Source organism: Gymnoscopelus microlampas, assembly GCF_963454915.1.
Source record: "Gymnoscopelus microlampas genome assembly, chromosome: 8".
NCBI classification, from domain to species: Eukaryota; Metazoa; Chordata; class Actinopteri; order Myctophiformes; family Myctophidae; genus Gymnoscopelus; species Gymnoscopelus microlampas.
Window position 1 is genome coordinate 13,252,970 of NC_139945.1, and position 27,214 is coordinate 13,280,183.

The 27,214-nt window shown below is 41.8% G+C and overlaps 1 protein-coding gene and 1 long non-coding RNA gene across 4 annotated transcripts; both read left to right on the forward strand.

Annotated features, from left to right (window-relative positions):
* The first annotated feature begins 2,828 nt into the window (after nt 1–2,828).
* On the forward strand, nt 2,829–8,848 carry LOC311049983 (somatostatin-2-like). 3 transcript variants are annotated; one of them, XM_084063950.1, is made up of 5 exons: nt 2,829–3,022; nt 3,995–4,157; nt 5,760–5,926; nt 7,659–7,926; nt 8,633–8,848. In XM_084063950.1, exons 3-4 carry the CDS (start codon nt 5,762–5,764, stop codon nt 7,911–7,913), a joined length of 420 nt encoding a protein of 139 aa, XP_083920076.1. In that variant the 5' UTR covers nt 2,829–3,022; nt 3,995–4,157; nt 5,760–5,761; the 3' UTR covers nt 7,914–7,926; nt 8,633–8,848. The 3 variants fall into 3 exon arrangements, with proteins under 3 accessions (XP_083920076.1, XP_083920077.1, XP_083920075.1); XM_084063951.1 differs by having other exon boundaries at nt 8,638–8,848; XM_084063949.1 differs by having other exon boundaries at nt 7,659–7,915.
* A 16,188-nt stretch (nt 8,849–25,036) lies between these two features.
* LOC311050431 lies at nt 25,037–27,170 on the forward strand. Its single transcript, XR_014601299.1, has 3 exons — nt 25,037–25,981; nt 26,741–26,940; nt 27,065–27,170. It is a non-coding gene; the product is annotated as an uncharacterized lncRNA (long non-coding RNA).
* The last annotated feature ends 44 nt before the right edge of the window (nt 27,171–27,214 follow it).

Sequence of the window (27,214 nt, forward strand, 5' to 3'; positions counted from 1 at the left end):
TTGGGTCAATTTATTAATGTATTTATTAAGTAGCCGTGTAATAAGCGGCTTATTACACACCCCTTCAGGGTGATTATGTACCTCAGCTCCGCCTCGGTGCATAATCACCCTGTCTGGCTTTAAATTTCAATAATGACTACCTCCCACTATAATATACATTATCCCTTGCATGTGTGAGGCCTTCAATGTGGCTATAAATAGGCTATTGTTCTAAGGATAGGGGGTGCATCAGCCCAGTTGGTATGTAGAAGGGGGTGCAATGCCTAAAACGTCTGGGAACCGCTGCTTTAGATCTAAAGCCAGTGATATTACCTGTAATTACATTTCACTTTTATTGTAATTTATTATTTACGCCAGAAACAAAACCACTTTTAACATTTATACCAGTCAATAAATGCATTAAAGGGTGAATTGATAAAGGTTGATTCCATGAGGCACCGTAAGTGTGCATTGCAGTACAAGGAAGATTACAAATGTGTTTAAGCTCTTGAAAGGATCTGAGACCATATGCACTGTCTGATCATTTGTGAATACCTTGTTTTTGCCAATTGGGGAATGTTTTATCACCCAACAATAAGAAGTTGTTATCAAAAATAGGGGTATAGGTGCCATTTTGTGTATCACTGTCCCAGGAATACAACATACATCATCAGTGAACTGTAGATCAGTGGTTCTGAACATGGGGTCCAGGGACCCTCAGGGTTCCTTTAAGGGATTCCAGGGGTTCCCCAACATAATGAGGAACAGATCAAACATTTAAGCCCAGAGCTGGATCGCTGATTGGGCCTGTCGGGCCTAGGCCTAGGGGGCCCAAAGGTCAGGGGGGCCTCTATAAAATTGGTTCGACTTATACACTTCCCCTCTACTCATGAAAGGCAAAGACCCCTGCACCTTCTGTATACTGGTTGTTGATGACACATGGCAGGACACTACAGCAAGGCATGATGTGTCAGGCTTTACCGGCAGCGGTTCCCTTAGGGGACACAAAGAGTCTCCTTTGTGTCTCCTACTGGAACCACTGCCTACCGTTCCGCTGGTCATCAAATTATTGGCTTAGGAATGCAACAAAAACAATATCCATGAATTGAAGTCTGTCAGTCATGGGATGACTAATCGATAGATTTTTTTTGTGTGTGTGTGAACTATCCCTTTAATCCCTTGCTCACGTTATTATCAATCTGTTAAAGAGGTTCTGTACTGCATGGTTGTTGCGCTGTACGAGGTAAGATGTTCCTTTGTTGTCAGTATGTGTTTTGCATATTATAATCCATAACTATTGAGCCTTGAGGATTACCTTTTCCATGACTATGTCTATGCCACAATGTTTTGCCTTTGGCTGATACAACCTAAAATACTGATCAGTGTTTTGAAAATACTTGAAGACATATAAATTATGCTGTGTGGTGGTTTCCCCTGTGATGACATAACCCAATAGGCCTACACAAGGCTGGAAGTGGCGAATGACTGAATGGTTGTATAGTCAAGAAAACACAAGTCTAACATGTGTATGGACGGTCGTGAATTGAGATTCAATTCAAAGGAGCTTTATTGGCATGAGAAAACATACGTTTACATTGCCAAAGCAAGTGTCAAAATATAATAAAAACAGTTTAAGAAAATGGGGAAAGTATATACAGTTGGAGTGGGTACAGCTTTGTGTTAAACAGAGCTATGTCACATTGCGTCGTTATATACATGTTATAAACAGTATACAGGGTATAAAGCTTTTTGAAACAATTTGACATTAAATACAAACGCTAAAGGGTGACAATTGTCATTTCCTGGGACCCCAAATGACTCCCCTGCCGGAGCAGGGGAGTCTTAGCCTGGTAAACCCTCCCTCCGGAAATCTCACAAATGGAAATGAGATTTCCGGAGGGAGGGTTTACCAGGCTAGGGGAGTCTTCCCTAAAACACCTTCCCTAAAACACCCTGGACAATGCACCACTTGTCACAGACTCTTCTCCCTCCTGGCTCCCAAACTGTGGAACAAGCTCCCCCTTGCAGTCAGAACTGCAGACACACTCCCAATGTTCCTCCACATTTGACTCCACCTCAACCGCTAGCATCTCTTCTTACTTTATATACCTTCTAGTCACTTTATTTTGGGTTAGATGCTAGTTCACTATGCAGACATACTGTATATGTTGGCTGCCTGTTTATGTTATACATGTTACTATGACATTGGACATTTAAAACGAAATAACAAAAAATGATGGTCGACACATTCATCAGAAGTTATGAGAAGAAGGAACGTGTGTTTACTATGAGTCTCACGTAGAATTGATGTTGACTGGGCTTATCTAGGATGCTCAAATGAATATTAAATATCTAAATATTGATGTAAGCAAGTTAAAAACTGTCTGGGTTCCACGCAAAATCCCAGGTTGGTTATGAAAATCATCTCATAGGAAATGGAATTCTGCCTAAAGTTTTTTTCTGGGGTGCCATGATGAACATTTTCAGCTTCATTTTCCCCATTTGTTTCCCCAGTACCCAAACTTACTTACAAAAATGAATTAAATATTTATTCATTAAGCCATTCATTTAATGGTGAAAATAGACCAGATTGTAGATCATCAATTTTCACTTTCTTAAAATTCATTTTGGATTTTTTAAATATTTTTTTATTTTGAAATAAGAATAAAAAATATGAAATAAAAATATATACACTTGTGAGTCGCGACCCGTAAAAATGATTCCCAAAAACGGGTCCCGACCCTTGTTTGGGAAACTGTGCCCTAGAGAAAACGTTTCCAATAAGAACGCTCCAACATGTCCCAGCACAACACTTTCATCCGGCAGATAATTACCCTTCTGGTGAATGTGCTGTGCTGGAACACGTTGGACTGTTCCTACTCTTCTACTACACGAACAAGCCCTTAAAAACATTGTATTTGATGAGCAGTGTCTTGGACTTCATTTTTCCTCTGCTTTTCCGAAGAGCACCTTCAATCACTTCTTAATCACTTAAGGCCCTTTACACTTAATTGTCCGGAGAACCAAGGGCTCTATACTACAGGTAGGTCTGCTCCTTTTTCCCCTCTACACCAAATATCTTCACCGAATGTAGCCAATCTTCGTCGCAGATCGGCTACTTTCACAAGAATGTTCGCCCCCCAGAATTGGGACACTAGGGTTCATGCGCATGTTAGATGCATGTTAGATGCATGTTAGATGCATGTTAGATGCATGTTAGATGCTCCAGCCATCTTCATTTGTCTTTGGATATTATAATACTTTATATTCATATTGAATGTGGGCTTACAATTTCTGTGAACTGTGACATGATGATGTATTTGATGTGAGGATGCTGAATGGTTAACAGTTTGTCTACGTGTTCTAAAAGATGTGATTGTTAAATGTGAGCATTAAACTATTATGTTAGTCAACGTGACTCAGAAGGCATGTTGCACTAAATGCTTCTGTCTCTGTGTGTTCAGCAACAATGAGTAAATGGCCTTCTTAATGGAACTCGCATTTAAAGTCCATCAGAGTTAATTAGACAAAACACACAGTCAAACACAGACATTAAACACACGCACGCACGCGTGTGCACGCACGCGCACACACGCGCACACACACACACACACACACACACACACACACACACACACACACACACACACACACACACACACACACACACACACACACACACACACACACACACACACACACACACTCAAACATGCTCTCATTAAACACACCCACACAAAACACATACAAACATTAACCGCACTCAAACACACACACAGACGCACGCACGCACGCACGCACGCACGCACGCACGCACGCACGCACGCACGCACGCACGCACGCACGCACGCACGCACGCACGCACGCACACACACACACACACACACACACACACACACACACACACACACACACACACACACACACACACACACACACACACACACACACACACAAATAATGAAAACACTCAGACATTCCATCGTCACCACTGAGCCCTCCTGCTGTCAAACAGGAAGTCATGTGACCTGTGGAAGGTGCTTAAAAGAAGACGCCTGGCACTGGCTCATACACAACACAACCCAGACACAACCTCCAGCACCCCGACCACATCAGACCACATCAGCAGATCCAGACCAGACCTGCAAAACTCCTCTGAGATCAAACTCAACACAGAAGTAAGTACAATACCCCCCCCCCCCCCCCCTCCCCTCCCCTCCCCTCCCTCCCCTCTTTCCATCGCTCTCTATCTCTCTCTGTCTGTCTCTCTCTTTTTATTTGTTAAGTGGTCTTCATATATGGGCATGTTTTTGTTAGGTCTATGACATAACACGTCATGTAATATTATGTCCGATTTGTGACAGTTTTGTACCCGTTAATATTACGTTTCCTGGGAGGATTATTTTTGCAGCCATTAACATTAGAATGTCCCATTTGTGACATTTTTGCACCTGTTGATACGAACCACGGACGTGGTGTGACAGTCTTTTTTTTGCACTCGGTAACATTAAAATGTTCCACTTGTGACGAAAGTTTTGGGACAATTTGCACCTGTTAACATTGAAACGCGAGTGGGACATGGCGTAACATGTCACATTTTTGTACAAGTGGTACCCGTTGACATTGCGAACACAGATGGGACAACAACACAAAAAAATGCCCTTGGCAGATTTGTTTCTGGCCCCGCTCGGTTGTGATTGGATTTCGCTGCCCCCTAAGTTGTGGGGCACCAATCAGGGCCCAGCATGCAAATGTGCGGTGGGTTTATCACCAGAGGCTTTTTAAAAAAATCATCCCCTTGGAAATGCAGGTTCCACACAGAGATTCCAGACTAATATCTATGCAGTGATATTAGTCTGGCCATGACAGGCTAAAGGTTGGTGTCGGGCAGAAACCTCTCATCTCCAAAATTCAACGTCTTTTTTTTGTAAATGAATGCCTGACTTCATAAGAGTGTCGCACAAAAGCATTGTGAGCTTGTAGATCGGCTATTTTCACTATTTTTTAAATAACATAAAGGAACGGTTTTGGACATACAAGGTTTCCACCCGACATGGACGAGTACAGTGGTTATCCTTTTGGCATAACCTTTGACTTTACTACCTGTACTGTTGAAAAATCTGTTAATAAAGTAGTATTCAATCAACCAATATATTATGTAGCATAATACATGGTTGTAATATCAGTTGTAGGTGTAGTAGGAGTAGTAGTAATATCAGTAGATTAGAACTATTGACAGTGGGCAGTGGTGGAAAGTCACTTGAGTACATGCACTAAAGTGCTGTACGAGTATTTCCGATTTCCAATACTTTTACCTCTACTCCACTACATCTCACAGGCAAATATTGTACTTTTACTCCACTACAATTATTTGAAAACTAGTTACTAGTTACTTACTAGTAGATTTTGATTATTATTACAAAACAGTAACCACTTCAGCCCTATATCGGTCATTTGCAAATAGCCGATCTACAAGCTCACAATGCGTCGTGATGCGATGCATTGTGAGCTTGTAGATCGGCTATTTTCAAAAGATTTCTATACATTTGAAAACTTGAAATGGGACATTTTGTCTAATGAGTACTTTTACTCTTGGTACTTTAAGCACATTTTTATGCAAATACTTTTATACTTTTACTCAAGTGCATTTTTAATTCCGGACTTTTACTTGTAACAGAGTATGTCTACATTGTAGTATTGATACTTTTACTTAAGTAAAACATTGAGTACTTTTTCCACCACTGACAGTGGGTAACTGTCCTAATGTCCTCTCCCCGCAGACATGCAGTCAGTTCAGACTTCCAGGGTGGTGATGCTCTTTGCTCTCTTCATGGTGATATCAAGCCCCGCCTCTTCTCAACCTCTCCACCCATTGCCACGACAACTCCAACCTCTGCAGCACCACCCGCTGCTGCAGAGAACACGCTCCGCCACCCTGCTTCCCCAGGTGACACACCGACACCACGCTATCTTACTGATAGTGACACACCACACTACTGTTATTAGTGACACACCACACTATATTTTTTATAAAACATTTTATCCCACGATTTTGTAACCTTTTTTCACCCATTGCCAATTATCTAAGTGATCCTGGGCCCTACACTCCCCCCGCTAGCCCAGTGGCGTCAGTTCAGCAAAAGCTAGGGTATGGCAGCATGCACGCGACCTCATGCACGCGCGCGCAGCGGTTCTGGGCGGGTTGAGTTCGTTTTTTTCCAGTTTTTGGTTACTTTATTTCGGTTTTAGGGTTAGGATTCGGGTTAGGTTAGGGTTATGTTATTTAATTCTTATTTTTGCCTGATTTTCCCGATTTATTGTCAAAAAAGGTACTCTTTTTTTTTTCTCCCCTGGAGCCAGGGTATGGCAGCTGCAATAGCCTGCCATACCCAATTGACGCCCCTGCGCTAGCCTAGGGAGCCCAGAGCCGAACTCATGCCTCCTTCAATGCATGAGAGCCAACTGACCTTCTTATCACCTGATAGGGGAGAGTTTCCCCGGTAGGACGTAGTGCGTGGAAGGAACATGTTATTCCAACCAGTTCCTTTCCCCTCCATCAGGCGCCCCGGCTGTCATGGGGGAGGCGGTATAGCGACCAGGATTACTATATGTTTTTGTGAGGCCGGGTATTACCTACCCTAGGAGACATGGGGGGAACATGCAAACTCCACACAGAGTAGGCCCTTTCGCCAACCCCACCTAGGGTATCCTTGCACCACACTATCTATCCTTACTTTTAATAGTGACGCACAGGGCACCAACCTTGGGGCGGGGGGTCAAACAGTCATACAAGAGAGTCGTGCAAAAGTAGTGGAAATAGCCGCCTCAGAGCCACATCTGCTCTGAATGATCTGATAATTCCTCTATTTGTTTTGTCTTTCTCTTTTTGTTTACTAATCTTGAAAGTGAAATTGAAAGTGGTTAAAGCTGCAAAATAACTTTCCTCTTCTAAAGTGTAACATGGGAATGTTTGAGAACAACTGCTCTAACAGAAGTGTACCCACAGCACACACACACACACACACACACACACACACACACACACACACACACACACACACACACACACACACACACACACACACACACACACACACAGAGTTGTACTGAAAAATTATAGCAGTAGTCTGTCTTCAATATCCTAACCCAGCGTGTCATGATAATTCTTAGACAGACAAATCCTTAGTGTCAACTGTGTGTGTGTGTGTGTGTGTGTGTGTGTGTGTGTGTGTGTGTGTGTGTGTGTGTGTGTGTGTGTGTGTGTGTGTGTGTGTGTGTGTGTGTGTGTGTGTACTTGTATCACTATACTTATACTCCCCACAAGTATGGTAGAAATTGAGAAATAGACAAGGTGAGGAACATTTTCCTGGTCCTCACAAGAGAAATGGTTGTATGTATGGTTAAGCTTCTATTACAAAAAGTTTCACGCTGGGGTTAGGGTTAGGATTAGGCATTTTAGAGGTTAGGTTTAACGTTTAGGATTGGAGTTATGCTTTATTTATACTTAGAACCTAAAAGAGCCGAGCTACAATCTCACAATGCGTCACGCTGTAGATTTCAGCTGTAGATTTCAGCTGTATTTTCAGCTTCAGGATTATTAAAATGACAAAAAATAAATAAAGGACATTCGTAAAATTGCGCGCGCCTGCGTGTCTGTGTCTGTGTGTGTGCACATCCAGGACTGGAAGAAACGTGCGGTAGAAGACCTGCTGTCTCAGCTCTCGTTGCCAGGGGGCGATGCCACTCAGCGTGAGGCGGAGGTGGTTTCCATGGCAACGGAGGAGGGGGAGACGGTCGCCATGGTGACTGACGAGGAGGGAGGCGTGGCTAAAGAGGACTTGGAGCGCTCGGTCGACGCCCCCAACAGCCTCCCACCCCGAGAGAGGAAGGCTGGGTGTAAAAACTTCTACTGGAAAGGATTCACCTCCTGTTAATGGTATACTATTGGTAATGGTTTACTATTTACTGTCACTTATACTATATAAGTCAGTGGCTCTCAAACATTTTCATGTCAGGGACCCCAAATTTATATATATTTGACGGCGGACCCCCATCTGAAAGTATGTTGTACTATATTCAGGGGTGCACATAACTGGTGCACAGGTGCGCACCCAAAATAAATAATGCGCGGCACATCAGACAACGCGAGGCGCTTTTGCGCACAAACAGCTGGGACAGGAATTTCCAAGCTTTTATTTTTTAGCAAAACTAAAAAATAAAAGTCTGGAAATCGAGGCTAGGAATTTACTTCCTGAAGCCACACTCACACAATCACGCTAAAGCACGCGTCGGCCCCATGTACAACCATTAGGTGCAGGGGGAGGGGACGTGTGCTGCACGTGATTGTGTGAGTGTTGCTTCGCATCCTGACACACAGACACGCAAAATATGCCGTGAACGTCCCAATCTGGCGGATAAAAGCAACGCAGCACAGGGCACCAACCTTGGGGGGTTCACCAAACGGTGTGAAAAAAAAAGGCGAAAAACGGCGGAATTTGGAAGCAGAGCGTCCTTCTTTCTCGCGCATGTTTTTTTTTTCTACAAAAAAGAAAAACATCAAAACTTATATTATGATGACCAAGACAACAGCGTATGGGGTTTAAGTGGTTAATGATTTCCTGTTTCTGAGCCTGACTTGTTGTTTTGCTCCTAGTTGAGAGCCCGCCCACGGCCATGCCAAGACCAATCAACCAATTACAGACGATGACCTGTACCTGGCCAAGACAAGCTACCAATCAGCATGAAGCGTGTGTGTGTGTGGCACCTGCCTAAACCAATCAACCAATTACAGACGATGACCTGTAGCTGGCCAAGACAAGCTACCAATCAGCATGAACCGTGTGTGTGTGTGTGTGTGGCACCTGCCTAATTGTCCAATAAAGAAATTAATCAAGTCTCTGACTCCACCCCTTTCTTACAAACTTTTTATTATGTGTGTCTGACTTTGTGCGTGTGACTGTGCATGCGTATGTACAATATGTGTGTGTATCTGTGTGTGTATATAGCAGTATGTGCAGAGATGGTCAGTATTTTAAATATATTATAGTATTTGAAATACGTATTTCAAATAAATTTGTATTGGCTGGGACGGAAAGAAATTGATCTCATTTGTATAAAGATACTTTCAAATCTTGTATTTTCTGTATTTTACATACATAAAATACATATGTTATTGTGTAATTTTATTCTCCAATTGACACATTTTAAACATTTACACAGGTTTATAGTGCATGTGGAATAAATAAATAAAACACAATGTGAGATATCACTTCTACTCTCTGATTGGCTTACCCACCCAAGAACCTCAAATGAGAGGCGTTTGTTTAAAAAAAAAAAGAAAAAAATCATATACCCTCCAGTAACCATCGGAGGAAGCGTATCTGATACGCAGGAGGAGGGGCTGGGAATGTAAACTTAAAATAGCCTTTTTCATGTGATAATGTGATGTCCGACTCCGAGTTGAAGGCTTACAGTATGTGTGGCTATTGTCTTGAGGTGATAATGGCCACTGGACTCATGTATGATGCACTGTCTGAGCTTTCACACAGTCTATGCAACTACATGGCCACTCAGTCACACTTCTGCTAAAAGTTTCTGAGTCGCGGCAGCATACGAGAGCTTAAATCGTAAAAAAAATCTCCAGGATTGTAGCGTAGCATTTTAAAATGTTTTTCAAAATAGTAAAAAAAGTTTAAGCATAAGGATAAGGGGTAAGGCACGCGCAAGATAGAGCCCAATTATTATGTGTGTTTCTTGTCTATGGCACAGGGGGTGTGTGGTCTGTCTGTGTGTGACACACCAATTGCTGTTCCAATCCATCCATGTACGTATGTGCGTGGTATGGTTTCTGGGTTGACTTAAGTAAATTTAAGTTAAAAAAACTAAACAAAAAAACGAAATACTCCTACAGTGTTGCTATAGCCAAAAATAACTGATCTGGAAGTTAACTACTTTGACTAAGCCTATAGTACCAAGTCAAGAGTGTGACCCATAGAGTGGATAATATGGATAATATATCATTAGGCTATGTATAAAGAAAACATCCACCCCTACTAGTTAATCTAGTTTGGTGAATGAAGAAATATCCTGGCTGGGACACACTCATCTGGTTTTATCCATGATTTTTGCAATCATAAAATCCAAAGCTGTGCACAAAGTTATAAAAGCCCCCAAACTACTGTCTTCCTTGATCCTCAAATGCATCTAATTATTCATTTATTAGCACAAAGATGCTGGGAAGCCTATTATTGTTGTTCAGATCAGATTTTACTGTCCAGTTTTTCATTTTTTCCAAAAAATGCAAGTTAAAGTCAACCCAAAGCTCATTATGGATATTTGGAGGACCCATCTGGAGGTCAGAGGACCCATTCCCGGTCCATAATACAGCCCCAGTTCAGATTATTAGGGGTCCAAGCACCGCAGGTATCTGGATTGCAGTGGTGGGAAAAGTACTACATTTTACTTAAGTAAAAGTATCAATACTGCAATGTAGAACTCTGTTACAAGTAAAAGTCCGGAATTAAAAATGAACTTCAGTGAAAGTGCAAAAGTACTGGTATCAAAATGTACTTGAAGTACCAAAAGTAGAATGTACTCATTATGCAGAATGTCCCATTTCATTCTTTTGAAAATAGCAGATCTACAAGCTCACAATGCGTCGAATCGCAACACATTGTGAGCTTAGATCGGCTATTTTAAAAAGGCCGAAATATATAGGGCTGAAGTGGTTAATGCATGTTTTGTAATAATCCAAATCTACAAAGTAACTAGTAACTAAAGTTCTCAAATAATAGTAGTGGAGTAAAAAGTACAATATTTACCTCTGAGATGTAGTGGGGTAGAAATAAAAGTATAAAAGAAATTGAAATACTGCAGTAAAGTTGGGTGAATTTCACCCGAACAATTGTAATTATGTAATTTTCATAATATTGCTGATGTCTGAGGTGGGCAGGTCCTTACGTACCATCAGGATGCTCACTGACGTCATAGAAGGTAGGTTTGTTTCCCTGCCCCCATTCCTGGCTTTTCTACAGGCAGATCTTCGGGTGATTTTCACCCAATGTTAGTGATAGAGGGTAAAAAGAAATCCCATAATCCAACAATGGTCAGCTGATGCAATTAGACTGTGCCTTCACTGGACACGGTTCACATGTCCCAGGAATGGGTGGACCAAAGGAAAAGTTCCCAGCTCCATTATTTTATTTTAGGAATATTTTTTTTAACAATACCCATTTTTTTCACAGATTCTGCTGCTTTTTTTTAATAGGGTTCCCCCATGATATCTGTTTTTTTTTTGTGAAATTTCATTTTGATGTGTATCATGGTCAGTATTATGGTCAGTATCATGGTCAGTATCATTCATGGTCAGTATCATGGTCAGTATCATGTTAGTATCATGGTCAGTATCATGGTCGGTATCATGGTCGGTATCATGTCAGTATCATGGTCAGTATCATGGTCGGTATCATGGTCGGTATTATGGTCGGTATCATGGTCAGTATCATGGTCAGTATCATGGTCGGTATCATGGTCAGTATCATGGTCAGTATCATGTCAGTATCATGGTCAGTATCATGGTCGGTATCATGGTCGGTATCATGGTCGGTATCATGGTCGGTATTATGGTCAGTATCATGTCAGTATCATGGTCAGTATCATGGTCAGTATCATGGTCAGTATTATGGTCGGTATCATGTTAGCATCATATATCATGCAACACAACAAGCAGAGTTGCCAAAATATGAATACAATTTTTGTTTCAACTGAACACTTCCGCTCTTTTTAGTTTTTGTTTTTTTTAGCTGTATTTATTAGCACATAAAGGGTTAGGGTTAAAAACAGAAGGAAAAAAACATAGTAACCATATTGTGCAGATATTTAGAAGCCTAGGGGCTCATAGATTACTTCCCCTATTTTGTATAATTAAAACAAACATCAAACATAATTAAAAAATCACACCCAGTGTGAAGTGGGCGGTGTGTGGTCATCACAACATGACTCCCTTTAAAGAAAGGATAAATTACTTTTTTTAAAGTCCATACTGCTATTCATAGGGCTGCACATGTGTCATGTGTTTCGCTAGCCAATCACAGTCCTGAATTTGCAAAGTCAGCCAATCACATTACAGTTAGTGGTGATGACACTAGCTGTAATGTGATTGGCTGATATGAAAAAAGTATCGATTTGCATTAACAATGGAAGGGTTAGGAGGTACACAAATGTTTTGGTCGGTGTCCAAAACTCACTTATAGGGGGCGGCTACACCGCCCCAAAAATCACACCCAGTGTGAAGTGGGCGGTGTGTGGTCATCACAACATGACTCACTTTAAAAAAAAAAAGGATAAATGACTTTTTTTAAAGTCCATACTGCTATTCGGCTGCACATGTGTCATGTGTTTCGCTAGCCAATCACAGTCCTGAATTTGCAAAGTCAGCCAATCACATTACAGTTAGCGGTGATGACACTAGCTGTAATGTGATTGGCTGATATGAAAAAAGTATCGATTTGCATTAACAATGGAAGGGTTAGGGGGTACACAATTTTTTTGGTCGGTGTCCAAAACTCACTTATAGGGGGCGGCTACACCGCCCCAAAAATATATACAAATTATTTAAAAAATACCAGTAATAATTCAAGAGATATGTGTAAATACATACATACACACACACAGTACATACATGCATATATACTGCATACATAACCACCTACACACCCGCCTACAAACCTACACACCCACATAACCAAATGCACACATACATACATGTACATAGACCTATTTATCTACTGCTTTTTGGATATGAGCTTTTTTTTAAATGTTTTCTTTAAAGACAAGCAGAGATAGAAGTCCAGTCTTATTGAAAAGGGCCCGACACTGAAATCTCATCACAGTACTGTGTGTCATGGTGTGTGTGGATTTTATCACTCTGGGTTTGATTGCTAATACCTGAAAGCCAAGACACGCCACCTCATTAGCATATTATGGTTGAAGAAATATAGAAATAGGTGTACCCATATTTTGGTAGCTGCATTGGGAACTCCTTATATAGTTATGGCTGAGTCATGGTGACTTGAGCGTGACATGCCGGCCGGTCAGTCCTCCCTTAAGCTTCAAAACTCTGGCAGCATTGTGCTGCTAAAACCAGGGTGCTGCTGGTGTACGGCTGGTGATGTATTGTGCATGCTGCCGTTGGGCTAAGGAAGTAACTCCCCACATTGTTTTCACATTATCCTACATTACAATTGGCTTAGGCCAGGCAGCATGCACTAGACATCACCAGGCGTACGTACACCAGCAGCAGCTGGTTTTACAAGTGACAATGGGCCCGATTCACTAAGCAGTTAACGCCCATATTTTGAACGTAAAGGAATTTACGCAACTTCCCACGTGAGTAGTCTTATTCCTACTGGACTATCATACCAACTCCAATGTCATGCTATTAATTTATAATATGCCCATCACATGAATGCAGTCTTATCTTGATAAGGATACAGAACGGATGAAATATCCCAGGTAGCCAGCCGACTCGGCCCGATTCCGGCTGAGTTACGGCAGTTCTGGCTGACGATCGGCACCGGTAGGCCGTAAGTGAACCAGATCTGGGCCAGATCTGTTTGCCAGATTTGGCCCAGTTTTGGATGTGTGCAATCGGCCCGATTTTGGCCAACTTCTGGCAGATTGGCACATAAAAATAATAGATTTAAATAGACTTGATTTCCATTCTCTGTATTAACTAATTGATATTTCCTTCAATATATGATATTAATTTTAAAATGGGACAACATGAAAATAAACTGTACATTAGTAAACTATTTATATTTTTGATGTGCAAAATGAAAAATATTTTTTAAACATACTCTCAATTTATTATAATCAACATCATTATGGTTTATCATTTATTCATATTATTATATATTGTTCATACTACTAGTATCGTTATTATCATCATTATTGTTATGAGTATGATTGTGATAATCATCATTATCACACACGCACGCACGCACGCACGCACACACACACACACACACACACACACACACACACACACACACAGGCGGGATTTGTATCGTATCCATGCGTCATCACGTCAGAGCGTGATGTCATCACGTCAGAGCGTCAGCCCAGAGAGCGCGCATTCTGTGTTGCTTGCTGCTAACTGCTAACAAGACGGACGGACATTCGCACGGTAATAATGACTATAATTCATATCACTCACACAACTTCTAAGAATTAAACTGAACTGTGGCCGCAGCGTCGGATATCTTATATGCATGCCCCAGTATTTACTGAAATTAAGTTTTTGCAAAGTATTTTAAAGTTCACTTGTTTGACATTTACAGCTGCGTGGATGATGCTAACGCTAGCATTGGCTAGCATAGCTGTTCGCATAGGTAGCTCGAATCACAGAATTTCTGTCTGTAGCACGGCACGGTGCGTGTTGTGAATTAGAACTTGTGTATTAAATTGGTTTAGTGGTGTAGACGTGAGTTGGCTCGTAACTTGTGTGTTGTGATAGTTTTGTTTGTTTAATAGTTTAGTTCCCTGTACAAAGTATTGTAAACGGGGCCTATTTGGTGGGTGCAGTACGTTAGTCCGACAGCGCATTCCGCCGACAGCGCAGTGCTCCGACATTAAACAGTAAACCCGAACCAAACCCGCACCCTAACCCTAACCGCACGCGGATGCCACATAGTCGGAGAAAAGGTCTGTCGGATTAACGCATGCCTCCCCTATTTGGTGCTAGACTGTTATTTCCTGTCTAGTATCGGAAACGGAAATAGAATGTGTTCGTGCGTGTATGTGTATGTGAAAATGGGGCCGGATACAGTTCTTGATTACGCGGGCTTTAGACCGGATAGGACGCATTAAAAGTTGAATAGACACAATGCTTTTCACCAACACAAATCACGTTGTTTGACGAGCTCGCAAATCGTCTCTTTTAGCCCCATATACAGTATGTAAGTGTTTCTCCTTTTTATATTAATACACTCATAGTGTTTATGGTTTAAACCATTGGTTCTCAAAGTGGGGTCCGGGGACCCCCAGGGGTACTTGAGGGTGTTCCAGGGGGTACCCAGCAAAATGTGTAAATATAGCATCAGAATAATTATTACTTTTTATACTTTGGCTATTCAAAAATAGCAGATATACAAGCTCATAGCGCGGCACCGAGTGCCGCACTATGAGCTTGTAGATCTGCTATTTTTGAAAAATCGTGTAAATTTGTGCAAATCTTTGAATATATATATATATATTTTTTTAAAGCAAACATTTGTAACTCAAATCTTTGCTTCTGGGGGTCCCTGGAACAAAATGTTTTTAGATGGGGGTCCGCGGCCAAATACATATCATTTTGGGGGTCCTTGACATGAAAAAGTTTGAGAACCACTGGTTTAAACCTAATGGCATAATTTGGTGTTATAGCCTACAATGTCAAACTATCAGAGTGTGTAAGCTTGTAGATGGCTAGTTCTTGCGTTTTGTTTTCTTTTAATAGCAGATTTACAGTGCTTTGTGAGGTTACTATTTGTCATGAAGTGTGTAGGACTTAAATTTAACAACTGCTTTTGGTAGTGACAAACGATTGAATGTTGAACAGAGTTTCAACACCAACCATTGACAGCCCATACATCCAAACAGAAAAGTCCTATCTTATTGTATTAAACAGCATTGTAGCTGTATGAAAGCTTAAATGGTCCTCTTTCTATCTGCAAAGTGTTTAGATAAAAAAAAGATAGAAAAAGAAAAAAATGAGCTACTTTCTGTCAAATGCTGTGCATGTGATTTTGTTTGGAAGTGATTAGTTTGGAAGTGTCCTGTGTACCACCTGTTTCTAAATTGCATATAATGGCAGATCTACAGTGTGCTAGTGAGTGTTGTGAGCTTGTAGATGCTTGCTAGGTATTTGGGGGGCGTGTTATAGAGACGTTTTATTAACCACAGACCTTATTTTATGCATTTAAGCAAAAAGGCCATGTTAAATCTCATAGGCGACATTTTCAAATGCTAGCCAACATGGCAAAATTTACTTTACCCAATGATATGCAACAGTTCAGTAATTCACTAAAATACATTTGCAAAATCATGTTAATTTGGTTTTCTGTCTGTTTAATCAATGTTAACCTAGCTTGTTCTAATCTCTCCCTCTTTCCAGGTCCAGAGGGACCGGTGGGGAATGCACCTGATCCTGGGCCCATTTTGGCTGGTATGTATGTACACATTTAGATTTCAATGTACCCTTTGATCCTAGGTTTAGATTTTTCTTGCAGTGAAGTGAGAAGGGTCTATGGATTTTATCTGATTTGCACTGTTCATACTAGTGGTGACTGCATGGGGCAGCATCTGTGTGCCAATGGGCCGTGGTGCCGACAGTCTGCAGTGCCGATGGCTCGCTACCTTGGGCATACAAACCCCTCATCCTAAACCTAACCTCCCAGGTGGCAGAGCCTCACCTCTAACCCCTACCCTCAGCCTAAACCTAACTTCACAGGCAGCGGTCTTGAGTGGATCCTAACCCTGCATCACAGGCTCTCTAAGCGGACCCCGTCGGTACCGCAGGCTGTCGGTACAGCGGGTGGACCCCGACTGCACATGTCACAGCCATCGTGTGCTAGTCTACAATTCACCCCAGTGGGACTGGTTTCACAAAGATTTTAAACTGGTCTGTATGAGGGGGTGTTTTGGAAGCATGGAAATGGTGATCACACTGGCCAGTTTGAATGCCTAAAAAAAAAACATTGTTACCTACTTGTGGTGTATTTGAATGTTTTCATTGCAACGTATGTCAGTCCATTTTTCCATGTTTACAGTATTTTCCCGGGAGTGGTGATCTGAGGGACTTCTGCAGATTTTCGGGGTCTTAAATTCGGGGTCTGTTCCGTACCTGTCAGCCATAATGACTGAGCGTTACTCGGAGTACAGTAAGTCATCAAATCGGAGAAAAAAGGCGAGATCTGCAGTCAATTCACGTCTACAACCACATTCTGCAAATATTCACACCTCTATAGATGAACCGGCTGAATGTGCTGATCCTGTGGAAAGTGGTCATCAACTTCCTAATTTAGTTGAACAAGTAGTCCATGGGCCAGACGAGAAGTCAGGGACACGAAAGGTGGCAAAATCTCTTTGGCCCCATTTTGTTTGTAGGGTCCATATAAGTACTTTGAAACATGATAACCTTTTCAAATGAGTAGCTTTAATACTTTTTTTAGGACATTCATTGTTTTGCCATTATCTCCCCACATTATCTGCACAGTCGGTTTTTGTGCAGTTTATTGTATCAATTTACGCAATAATTAAGTTTGATTCGCACTTAAAATTATGCACACATAACATATAACATATGCAAGTATATTATCAAGTTCAATGAGTTTGATTTTAAGCAGTAACACCTGGCCCGGGTCAAGCTGATTGGACTCTGAGCCCTACACACCTGTTGTGCATCGAGGTAATTGATGCCCACAGGATAAATCAGCCATCCCCCAACCCACAGTATCATATGAAACCAGACAACCTAAGGCATCCATTTGAGTAATGTCAGCTTGTCATAGGACTAAATAATGCTCCACATTTAGGCACAATTTGGCGAGGGAAAAACGAAAATCGGCACTTTCAAAGTTTGGCACAAGGTGCTGAGCTTATTAGATTCATTTCATTCTCAGATGATGAACATCACAGAATTAAAAAATATGGCAGAACAAAGTACAAGTGAAACACAGCCAGTGTGTTCCATGATGGACTGTTTAATACACTGTTCGGATGATAACACAAAACTTTTGGCACCTACGAATTTGGATTTGTGGAACACACTACTGAGAGCAGCTACAATAAGAGACTACACCCCCATCCTTGATCTTGCAAAAGACCTCCCTGAAGGTAGGATACCATCCGTACTGTATCACAGGAAATGCCGTAGCCTCTTCACAATGAAGAAACTGCTTGACATCATCCTCGCAAAAGAAAGTTCTTCAGAAAAAAATGAAGAAAGACAGACAGAAGACAGAAGAAAGTCCACTAGACAAGGACCAAGCACATCACGGGTGTATGAGGCCAAATGTATATTTTGTGACAAATGTAGAAAGTATTTGAAAGGCCAAAGGTCGAAAGAGAGTCTGACAAAAGTCTGACAAAATGCACAGAGTTGAGAGCTGATGAAACAATCAGGAGAGCAGCTGTCAGGAAGGGTGATAACAGGTTGTTGGCCATTGTCAGTCGCGAACTAGTAGCAGCTGAAGCTCATTACCACAGATCCTGCTACAGGGCGTACACAAAGGATCCATATGCAGACAAAGATATTGGTGAAGTTAACACGGACCAAGCAGAATCCTCTTATGAAGAGGCAGAAAGAATTGCACTACATAAGGTTTTTGCATACATAAGGGAAGGACTGATCGACCATCCTACAGTGGTACCATTCACTGATCTGACCACTAAACTGGTCACAGAAATGGCTGAATGTGGTGTAACACAAGTGATATTTTCTACAAAGAAAAAGCTACGTCGCAAGATTGAAGCTTAATTTGGTGAATCTTTACATAGCATACCAAACGACTCAGGAAAGCTCTTAGTATATCCTGACAATTTGACAAGGGATGAACTTGTAAAGGTCTGCCATGAACTCAAAGAGGAACTGAAGGTGTACAAATCGAGCAGTGAAAAATACATCATATCACAAGTGGCACTGAAGATCAGAGATGACATTCTGAACCAAGATATTACTCAAGCATGGCCACCACATGCAGCAGATCTTGAGAAGATGAACTGTACGCCTACATCTCTAGTGGAGTTTCTCCAGACACTCCTAACGCACAAATCCATACTAGGAAATAATAGCCCATCTCAGAGGGTGCAAAGGCTCACAACTTCATTTAGCCAAGACCTAGTTTATAGACCCCTTAACAGACGACGTCATACTGGCTGCGTGCAGCCAGTATGCGCGCAACGAAACCCATTATATCAGGTCTCGTTAGGACGCGTCTCACTAGCCAACACACACAAGAGGGGGTTGGGGTGTGCTGAAACCAGTGCACCCCGAAACAGGTTGGGAATTGATTGCGTGAAACAATCACCTGTGCGTCCAGGCTCAATGTTAGTAAACAAATAATTGGTCTATGCTGTTACCTGTGGCAAAGTCAAGCCTACAAAACACATTGTGTTGCCCTTTGCTGTCAAGTCACTTACTGGAAATGTGGAACTGATACAGATGCTGAACAGACTTGGCCATGGTATCTCATATTCTCAGTTAGAAGAAATTGACACAGCCCTTTGTCTTCAGAAGCAAGCAGCAAGTGGAGATGCCATCCCACTACCACAAAACATCAAAATTGGTGTGTTCACGACATTGGCATGGGACAATATAGACAGACTAGAGGAAACAATCAGTGGTGAAGGGACATCCCACAGAGTGAATGGAATTAATGTGCAAGCAAAGCATATTGCTGATCCTACTGCTGAGACCAGAGCTTTGCCTTGCATACCAAAGACCAAGAAGAGAAGCATTGGAGCAGTAGAGACAGTACTTCCCATTTACAATGCAGGAGAACGTGCCAATCCTCCAGTTGTACGGACAGTTGATATTGATCATGCTGATTTTCTACAGGATGCAGTGAACAGAAATCATATGTGGCTGATGACTCGTGTTTCTAACAAAGACATTTGTAGTTGGACTGGGTTCAACATCCTCACCCACGGTGATACAAGTGCACAAGATAGTATAGGCTATTTGCCAACAATCAATGCTCCTGCTACACAGCTATCAACAGTAGATGAGATACTTCACCAGTCAACAAGTATCATGAAGTCTCTGCAGCTCAACAACATTGTTGTAGTTTTTGACCAGGCATTGTATGCCAAAGCTGTTGAAATTACATGGAAACATCAGGAGCTATTCAAGGACACCATCCTTAGAATGGGCGTCTTCCATACCATCTGTACTTTCATGGCAACGATTGGAAAACGTTTTGCAGATGCTGGTCTAAGAGACCTTTGCGTTGAGGCAGGAGTGATAGCTGATGGCTCAATCTCAGGGGTTATTGATGGTCACAGGTATAATCGAGCAGTAAGACTCCACAAACTTCTCTATGAGGCGTTATTGAGACTAGCATGGAAAGGTTTTCAACCATGGTTAGAACAGAATCATCAGGAAGACCTTATTCACTTGGAAGAAACTCTGCAAGCAGTCGACAACCTGTGTGAAGACGTATCACAGAAAGGATTTGAGGGAACCCTTGAGCAGGATTCATGCCAGCACATACTGACACGATTCAACGAGTACCTCAGCTACCTCAGAGGAGACAACGGTCCCCTGTCTGCCTTCTGGATGTCTTATGTCGACATGGTTGAGATTTTGCTTAGTCTTATTCGAGCATCAAGAGAGGGAAAGTGGATTATGCACCTTGCTGCGATTAGAGCCATCATTCCTTGGTGTTTTGCTTATGATAGGCTGAACTATGCAAGATATCTGACATACTACTATGCTCAAATGTCTCGTCTGGAGGTGGTGCATCCTAATGTGTATGCCCACTTTGTAGAGGGAGTTTTTTCTGTCCAGCTGGGAAAGAACAATCCCTTTGGCAAGATTCCTGTAGACCAGACAATCGAGGAGACAGTAAACAAGGACACCCAGACTGCAGGAGGAACCAAGGGCTTCAGCCTCAAACCTGGAGCAGTCACCCGATACTATCTCACTTCAGAAAATAGAAGTCAGTATCTTAGACAACTCAGGAACATGATAGGCAAAGAGTCAACAGAGTATTGCAGTCATCATGATCTACAGAAGCCCAGGATAGAGAAGGATAGGGCAGATGTAAATGCCTTTGTTGAGCTTATGGAGAAAAGCTGGTTAAACCCTCTAGCTCCAGAACAGTCTGAGATCATCAGTCTTTCCACTGGAATTGCTGTGTCACCAGAAATAGTCAATGATCTGCTGCAAGCTCACCAAACTGGAGAGGAAGCATATCTGAAATTCAGAAGTGAACGCTTGGAGAAAGAGTCACCAACAGTCAAATTCCATGACAAACTGAAAAAACAGAATCTGAAGACATTCTCAAGCATCACGAAAAGTACTAGAATGAAGCAAGCACAAATCAAGGATGTTGTCCTGAAAACAGATAAAAATCTATTTGGGCATATGATCATTGCTTCCAAATGTAGAGATCTTAACCTTAAAGATGTCCTGGCTCATCCACTTGGTCCATTGCCATGGGCACTCTCAAATCCAGATGGATCACTGCGGAAAACTAACAAGGCTGCTCTTGCACGTGAGTTAGAAAAATCTGCATCAGCAGCTGAAGATGTTGGAGAACACTCTGCATGCATCATTGATGGAATGAGCCTTGTTCAGAAACTGAAAGGTGATGGCAAGACTTTTGGCGAGATTGCTGGTTCTGTATTGCACCTGGTGTTACGCGAAGGAAGAAACAGCAAGCGTATAGATGTGGTGTTTGATGTGTACTGGAAAACATCAATTAAGAATGCTGAGAGATGCAGTCGTGGTTCGGCAAGTAGCACTCAATGGAAGAACATTGCCCCAGGACACAATGTTGTGCAGTGGAGAAAGCTGTTAAGCAATACAGAGAGCAAAACTGCCTTGATAACCTTTATAGTGGACCAGTGGAAGCTAGCAGAGAACCGGGTAGAACTTAAGGACAAGCAGTTATTTGCAACCTGTGGAGAGACATGCTATTGTCTGAGCAAAGATGACTGGCATGTTGTTGAAGAACTGAAATCTTCCCATGAGGAGGCCGATACCCGTATGCTCCTACATGCAAATCATGCTAGCCAGAATGGCTATCAATCCACAGTCATTGTGAGTGAAGATACAGATGTCATGATCCTTTGTCTTGGATACAGTAAGATGATAAACTGCCCCTTGTATCAGAAATGTGGCACTCAGAATCGGACAAGGTACATCAACATCAGCAACCTTGCTCAGCTCCTTGGATATGAGCTATGTGATGCTCTTATAGGTGTACATGCCTTTACAGGTTGTGATAGCGTAAGTGCTTTTGCAGGACGAGGAAAACTCAGCGCTTTCAAACTTGTGAAAGGAAACAGAACATTTCAAGAGTCCTTCAAATCCCTTGGAACATCCTGGCACGTATCAAAGGAATTATACAGCAGTATGGAATCATTTGTCTGCAGGATGTATGCATCATCGTCTAGCATATGTGATGTCAATGAGCTGCGCTACCTGCTGTTCTGCACCAAGAGGGGAGAAGCGGAGTCCAGCCTACTACCCCCTTGCAGGGACTGCTTACAGATGCATATACAGCGTGCTAATTACCAGGCAGCAGTCTGGAGGCACTGCCTGGAGGGACAGCCAGACATACCTGAGCCAAAAGGACATGGATGGACAACTGACAGCGAAGGTATACTTATATAAATACAATAAATAAATGTTGCCCTAATAATAATTTAGTATACAGATATGTACTGTATATGTAATTTATAGTCATCTGGGCTCCTAACTGAAATGGATGACATATCTTCCTCTTATTCTTCCAGGTATGCTGGTGTTGGACTGGATGCGGGGACCACCAGCACCAATGGCCGTCCTGGAACTTATGGCCTGCAAGTGTGTACGGACCTGCAAGCTTCCAGACTGCTCCTGCCTGGCCAACAAATTAAAGTGCACAGAAATGTGCAAGCTACAAACCTGCAGCAACCAGAAAGAAGAGGAGGAAGATGAAGTGGAACTGATTGATTATGGTGACGATTATGATGACGATGATGAGTACTGAAGAATAGTTCAGTTCAGTACAGTTATGATGATAATGATGTTCATTGATTAAAGTGAATGAAAGAGAGAGAATTCTTCATTTTTTCCATCCGTATATACATGTTCTGTTCAAAATAAGTGGCACGCTTTCTTCATTATTTGAATATATGGTTGGTGTCTTTGAAGACTAACAGTCTTAAAGAATAACTGTGACTAAGCTACCACCTGGGAAAGGCTATCATGATCAAATATCATCTAGGGATATAGACCTATTCAAAATACCAAACTAGAATTAGCAAATGTTGCACTTGAATGACCCCGATTAGTGAATGTTCTGTTCACATCGTATCACAACACGAGGTGTTTTGAGCTTATAGACATGCCATTTGCTGAATGTTTGGCCCAGAATAGGCATGCTAGGGTTCATGTGGTTAAATAAGTGAATGAAAGAGGTTGAATGATGTTTTTTTCCCTCTGTATGGCATGTTTTATTCAAAAAAAGTTAGACGATTTTTCCATTCTTTGGATCTATGGTTGGTGTCATGGAGGGATGATAACTGGGACTAAGCTACCACTTGGGAAGGGTTATCATGTTCAAATATTATCTAGAGATATAGACCTTTTCAAAATACCAAACTAGAATTTGCCACCTTGAATGTCCCTGATTAGTGAAAATCCTGACCTTGGCCCATGGACTAAAGGTGCCGAGTGTGGTGATCAAGTTGAAAATGGGGATCACAGTGGTCAGGATTCAGAGGAAGTGGATTTTATGGACACTGAATGGACAGCAGAGGTTTATCCTGAGACAGTGGGGGACTTTGAAAATGGGGTTGAGAGCGATGATGATGAAATTCAACAGCCGACTCTAGCTACTAGCTTGATGAACTGGGCCGTGGAATATAGTATCACTCTGGTTGCATTGACTGCCTTGTTGTCAGTGTTGAGGCATCACCACCCATCCCTTCCTAAGGATGCTAAAACACTCCTCCGTACCAGCAGGAATTATGTGATCAAACAAGTTGCGGGTGGTACCTACTTTTACTTTGGGATTGTAAATGCTCTGTCATGTTTCTTGAACAAGACTTGGTCGAAAATTCCAGATCGGCACACAATCAAACTACAACTAAATTTTGATGGGCTCCCTCTTTTTAAGAGTTCGGGTATCCAGTTATGGCCAATTTTGGGGTTAGTGCAGGGATTTGGTGTAAAAAAACCTTGCTTGATTGGCTTGTTTAGTGGAAGATCAAAACCACATCCTCTGCGAGAATACTTGAGAGATCTAGTGACAGAGATACAAATCGTAGCAGCCGGCTTTACATTTAAAGGAAAAACACTGTTCATAAAAATTGCATCAGTAATGTGTGATGCTCCTGCACGAGCATATATAAAAGCTATAAAATCTCATACTGGATATGCAGGCTGTGACAAGTGCACAATACATGGGCTTTATGTAGCTGGCAGAATGACTTTTCCAGACACCAAAAGCTCTGCTAGAACAGATGAAAGTTTCAGACTTCAATTGGATGAGGAACATCACAGAGGCATCTCCCCACTTACAGAGACTGGCATCGGAATGGTTTCTATGTTTCCCCATGATTATATGCATCTTGTCTGCCTCGGAGTCACAAGAAAGCTCTTAGAGCTGTGGGCAGGCAGCAAGGGCCGTCTTAGTTACCGCTTGCCATCCGTGAAAGTAAATCTGTTGTCAGAAAGACTTTTGTCTTTCAAATGTCACATGCCCAATGAATTTGCTCGAAAGCCCAGATCTGTTGAAGAGAGACATAGATGGAAGGCAACTGAATACAGACAATTTCTATTGTATACTGGGCCAGTTGCACTACTTGATGTCGTTAGCACACCAGTCTACAACAATTTCATGTTGTTATATGTTGCCATATCGCTATTGGCATGTCCAAAGCTGTGTGTGCTCTTCAGTGATTTTGCTCAAACTTTGCTTGTGTCTTTTGCAGAACACTTTGGACAGCTTTATGGCAGGGAAAATCTTGTGTACAATGTGCACGGCCTTACACATCTCAGCGATGATGTAAAAGAGCATGGGGAATGTTTGGACAACATATCCGGGTTTCCCTTTGAGAATTATCTTGGTCAAATAAAGAAAATGGTCCGCAGCCCCCAGTTCCCAGTTGCGCAAGTTGTGAGGCGAATGTCAGAGTCTGACAATGCAGTTTGTTACTCAGATAAAAATGAAAGCAAATTCAGAAAGCCACACAGTGAGGGTCCGCTGCCATCGCACATCACATGTGCAGCCATGCAGTACAAAGAAATTAGTCTTCCACAATTTTGTGATAACTGCATATGTTCTAACGGTACAGTTGGCATTGTCCGGAATATCTTTGTGGTTGATGAGGATCCATATTTGGTGTATAATGAGTTTACCCATTGTTCAAGCTTCTTTGACTACCCGATAAATTCATGCCAACTGGGAGTGTTCCTTCTTGCAGACCTGTCTCAGGAACTAAAATGCATTAGGATGGATGAGACTGTGACAAAGTATGTACTCCTTCCATTCCGAAACAAATTTGTGGGCATGCCATTTCTCCATTTGTCATAACAGATTAATTTGAGCACGTCTTCAATCCTTTTGGGCCATATGAAATCTGTTTGAATTGTTTCCAAATGTTTTTATTTTTTCCAAATTGAGCCTTTTCCATTTTAATTGTAATTTAGGGTTTAGGATCGGTATTTTTTTTGTGTTTTTGAGACTGACATGTTTGTCAGTCTCAAGTGATAGATTTGCCTCTGGTCAATCACATGTAATGTATTAATTATTATTTTACGACACCTTTGATTATTTACTTGGCACTGAGAAAAATATTTCATTCAAGTGCCAGCATAGTCTGGCTGCCAATGACTACAGCTGGTGAGACTAATTCACGAGACACTGAGCCAACATGGTACAGCTGCCATGAACTAATGCAGATGCCTGGACGATGAATACACTGGATTATATGTAACACGCGTGGAGCTGTTAGAAAGCGAAGAGGCACCTAACCTTTTTCCTGGATATTGCTAGGTGGACAATGCTAGTTGCTAGCTACAAGCCCACAGTGAACATTTTTTTCCATAACAAGATATCAGACCTTATTATCATCACTGAAAATGGGAGTCTTTCATATCCTTTGAACTGCAGAATCAGAACCTGGACCAAGCTTGAAGTGTTCCAAGCCGAAAGCCACGCAACAGAACTGAGTGGAGCGAGTGTCCCATATCTCAGCTTGAACGCCCACGCCAAGCAGCGGGAGGTTAACAAGAAGACAACTAACTGTGAGTTACCCGTCATGAAGAGTCAGGTGAAATGGCAGGACACATAGATAATGTTTCAAAAGGTTTAATCCGACACAGCAGTATAAAACGGATGTTTCAGCCTTCTGCTTCAATGTTAAAGCCTTAAAGCTGCAGTAGGCGATTTTTAGGATTTTATGTGTTACAATAAGTGTTAAATGGCTCTATATTCTCGTAGAGACTCAAGGGTGTCTGCGTTGCATTCAGGGTGAAGAAAATATATTGTCCTTTATAGGTATCATGATCTGACCTTTAGTTTCCCAGAAAATGTCAATGTCAGGGCTGTGGAAATTTTGGCTGATACCGATAACCAATATTAACAATGCAGCACCAATGCTAAAATGACTGACCTCGGCTAGGGATGTCACGATTCTCCAAATTCAATTTGACTTTACATTTTAAGGTCACTGCGATTATCGATTATTTACTGTATTCGTGTTTGTTTGGAATATATATAGAAGTGTTTGTTTTGATTTCGCCTTCGTGTAAGTGGGGTGGAAAGGCAGAAATAACACTGGTCTGGGAGAATCGCGATCCTGTTTTTAAGTACAACGTTCGAAATCGAATGCTCCTTTCGAACGAATTTCGATTGAGAATCTAAATCGTGACACCCCCCAGCATGGGCTGATACAATATGGTTGTCGATATATCCCTAGTTCCCAGTATATACAATAATACTGTCAAAATGTGTTTTCTGTAAACGTTAAATTTCTGTATTTTTTTATCCCTTTCAATTTGAAGATAATATTCCACAATGTGGTACATTGTGGAATTCCTGGACGAGGGAGGGACGGAGGTTGTTCCAGCCTCATGGGTGCAAGATGGAAAAAGCTTTTGGCCTCCCTACGATTCCAGGGACAGATGCGACCGGGCCATAGTGAGAGAAGACCCTCCAGAGGAATCTTGGACAACTTACAGGGTCAGGATCAGGGCGTCAAAAGGTATGCTTTAATTATAATTTCATGGTTGGCAACCACAAATCACATTCAATTTATGGGTAACCATAAACAGAGAAAAGTATTGATTTCAGCGTTTAGTAAATTAAATGTTAACTTTTATTTTCAGATACATATAACGAGGCACGGCTGCTGCTCCCAAGGGCCCTGCTTACTTCGGATCTCACTGACGATGAGCACGACGATCGCCCAGCCCATAAAAAAAGGAAGCGAAGGTAATCTAACTTTGTCAGAATCCATGTTTTGTTTGGATATTGTT

Excerpts from the sequence above, each read along its gene's own strand:
- LOC311049983 (XM_084063950.1), top strand. The coding sequence starts at position 5,762 with ATGCAGTCAGTTCAGACTTCCAGGGTGGTGATGCTCTTTGCTCTCTTC. Across the intron at positions 5,927-7,658 it reads CCGCCACCCTGCTTCCCCAG|GACTGGAAGAAACGTGCGGT; the intron begins GTGACACACCGA and ends GTGCACATCCAG.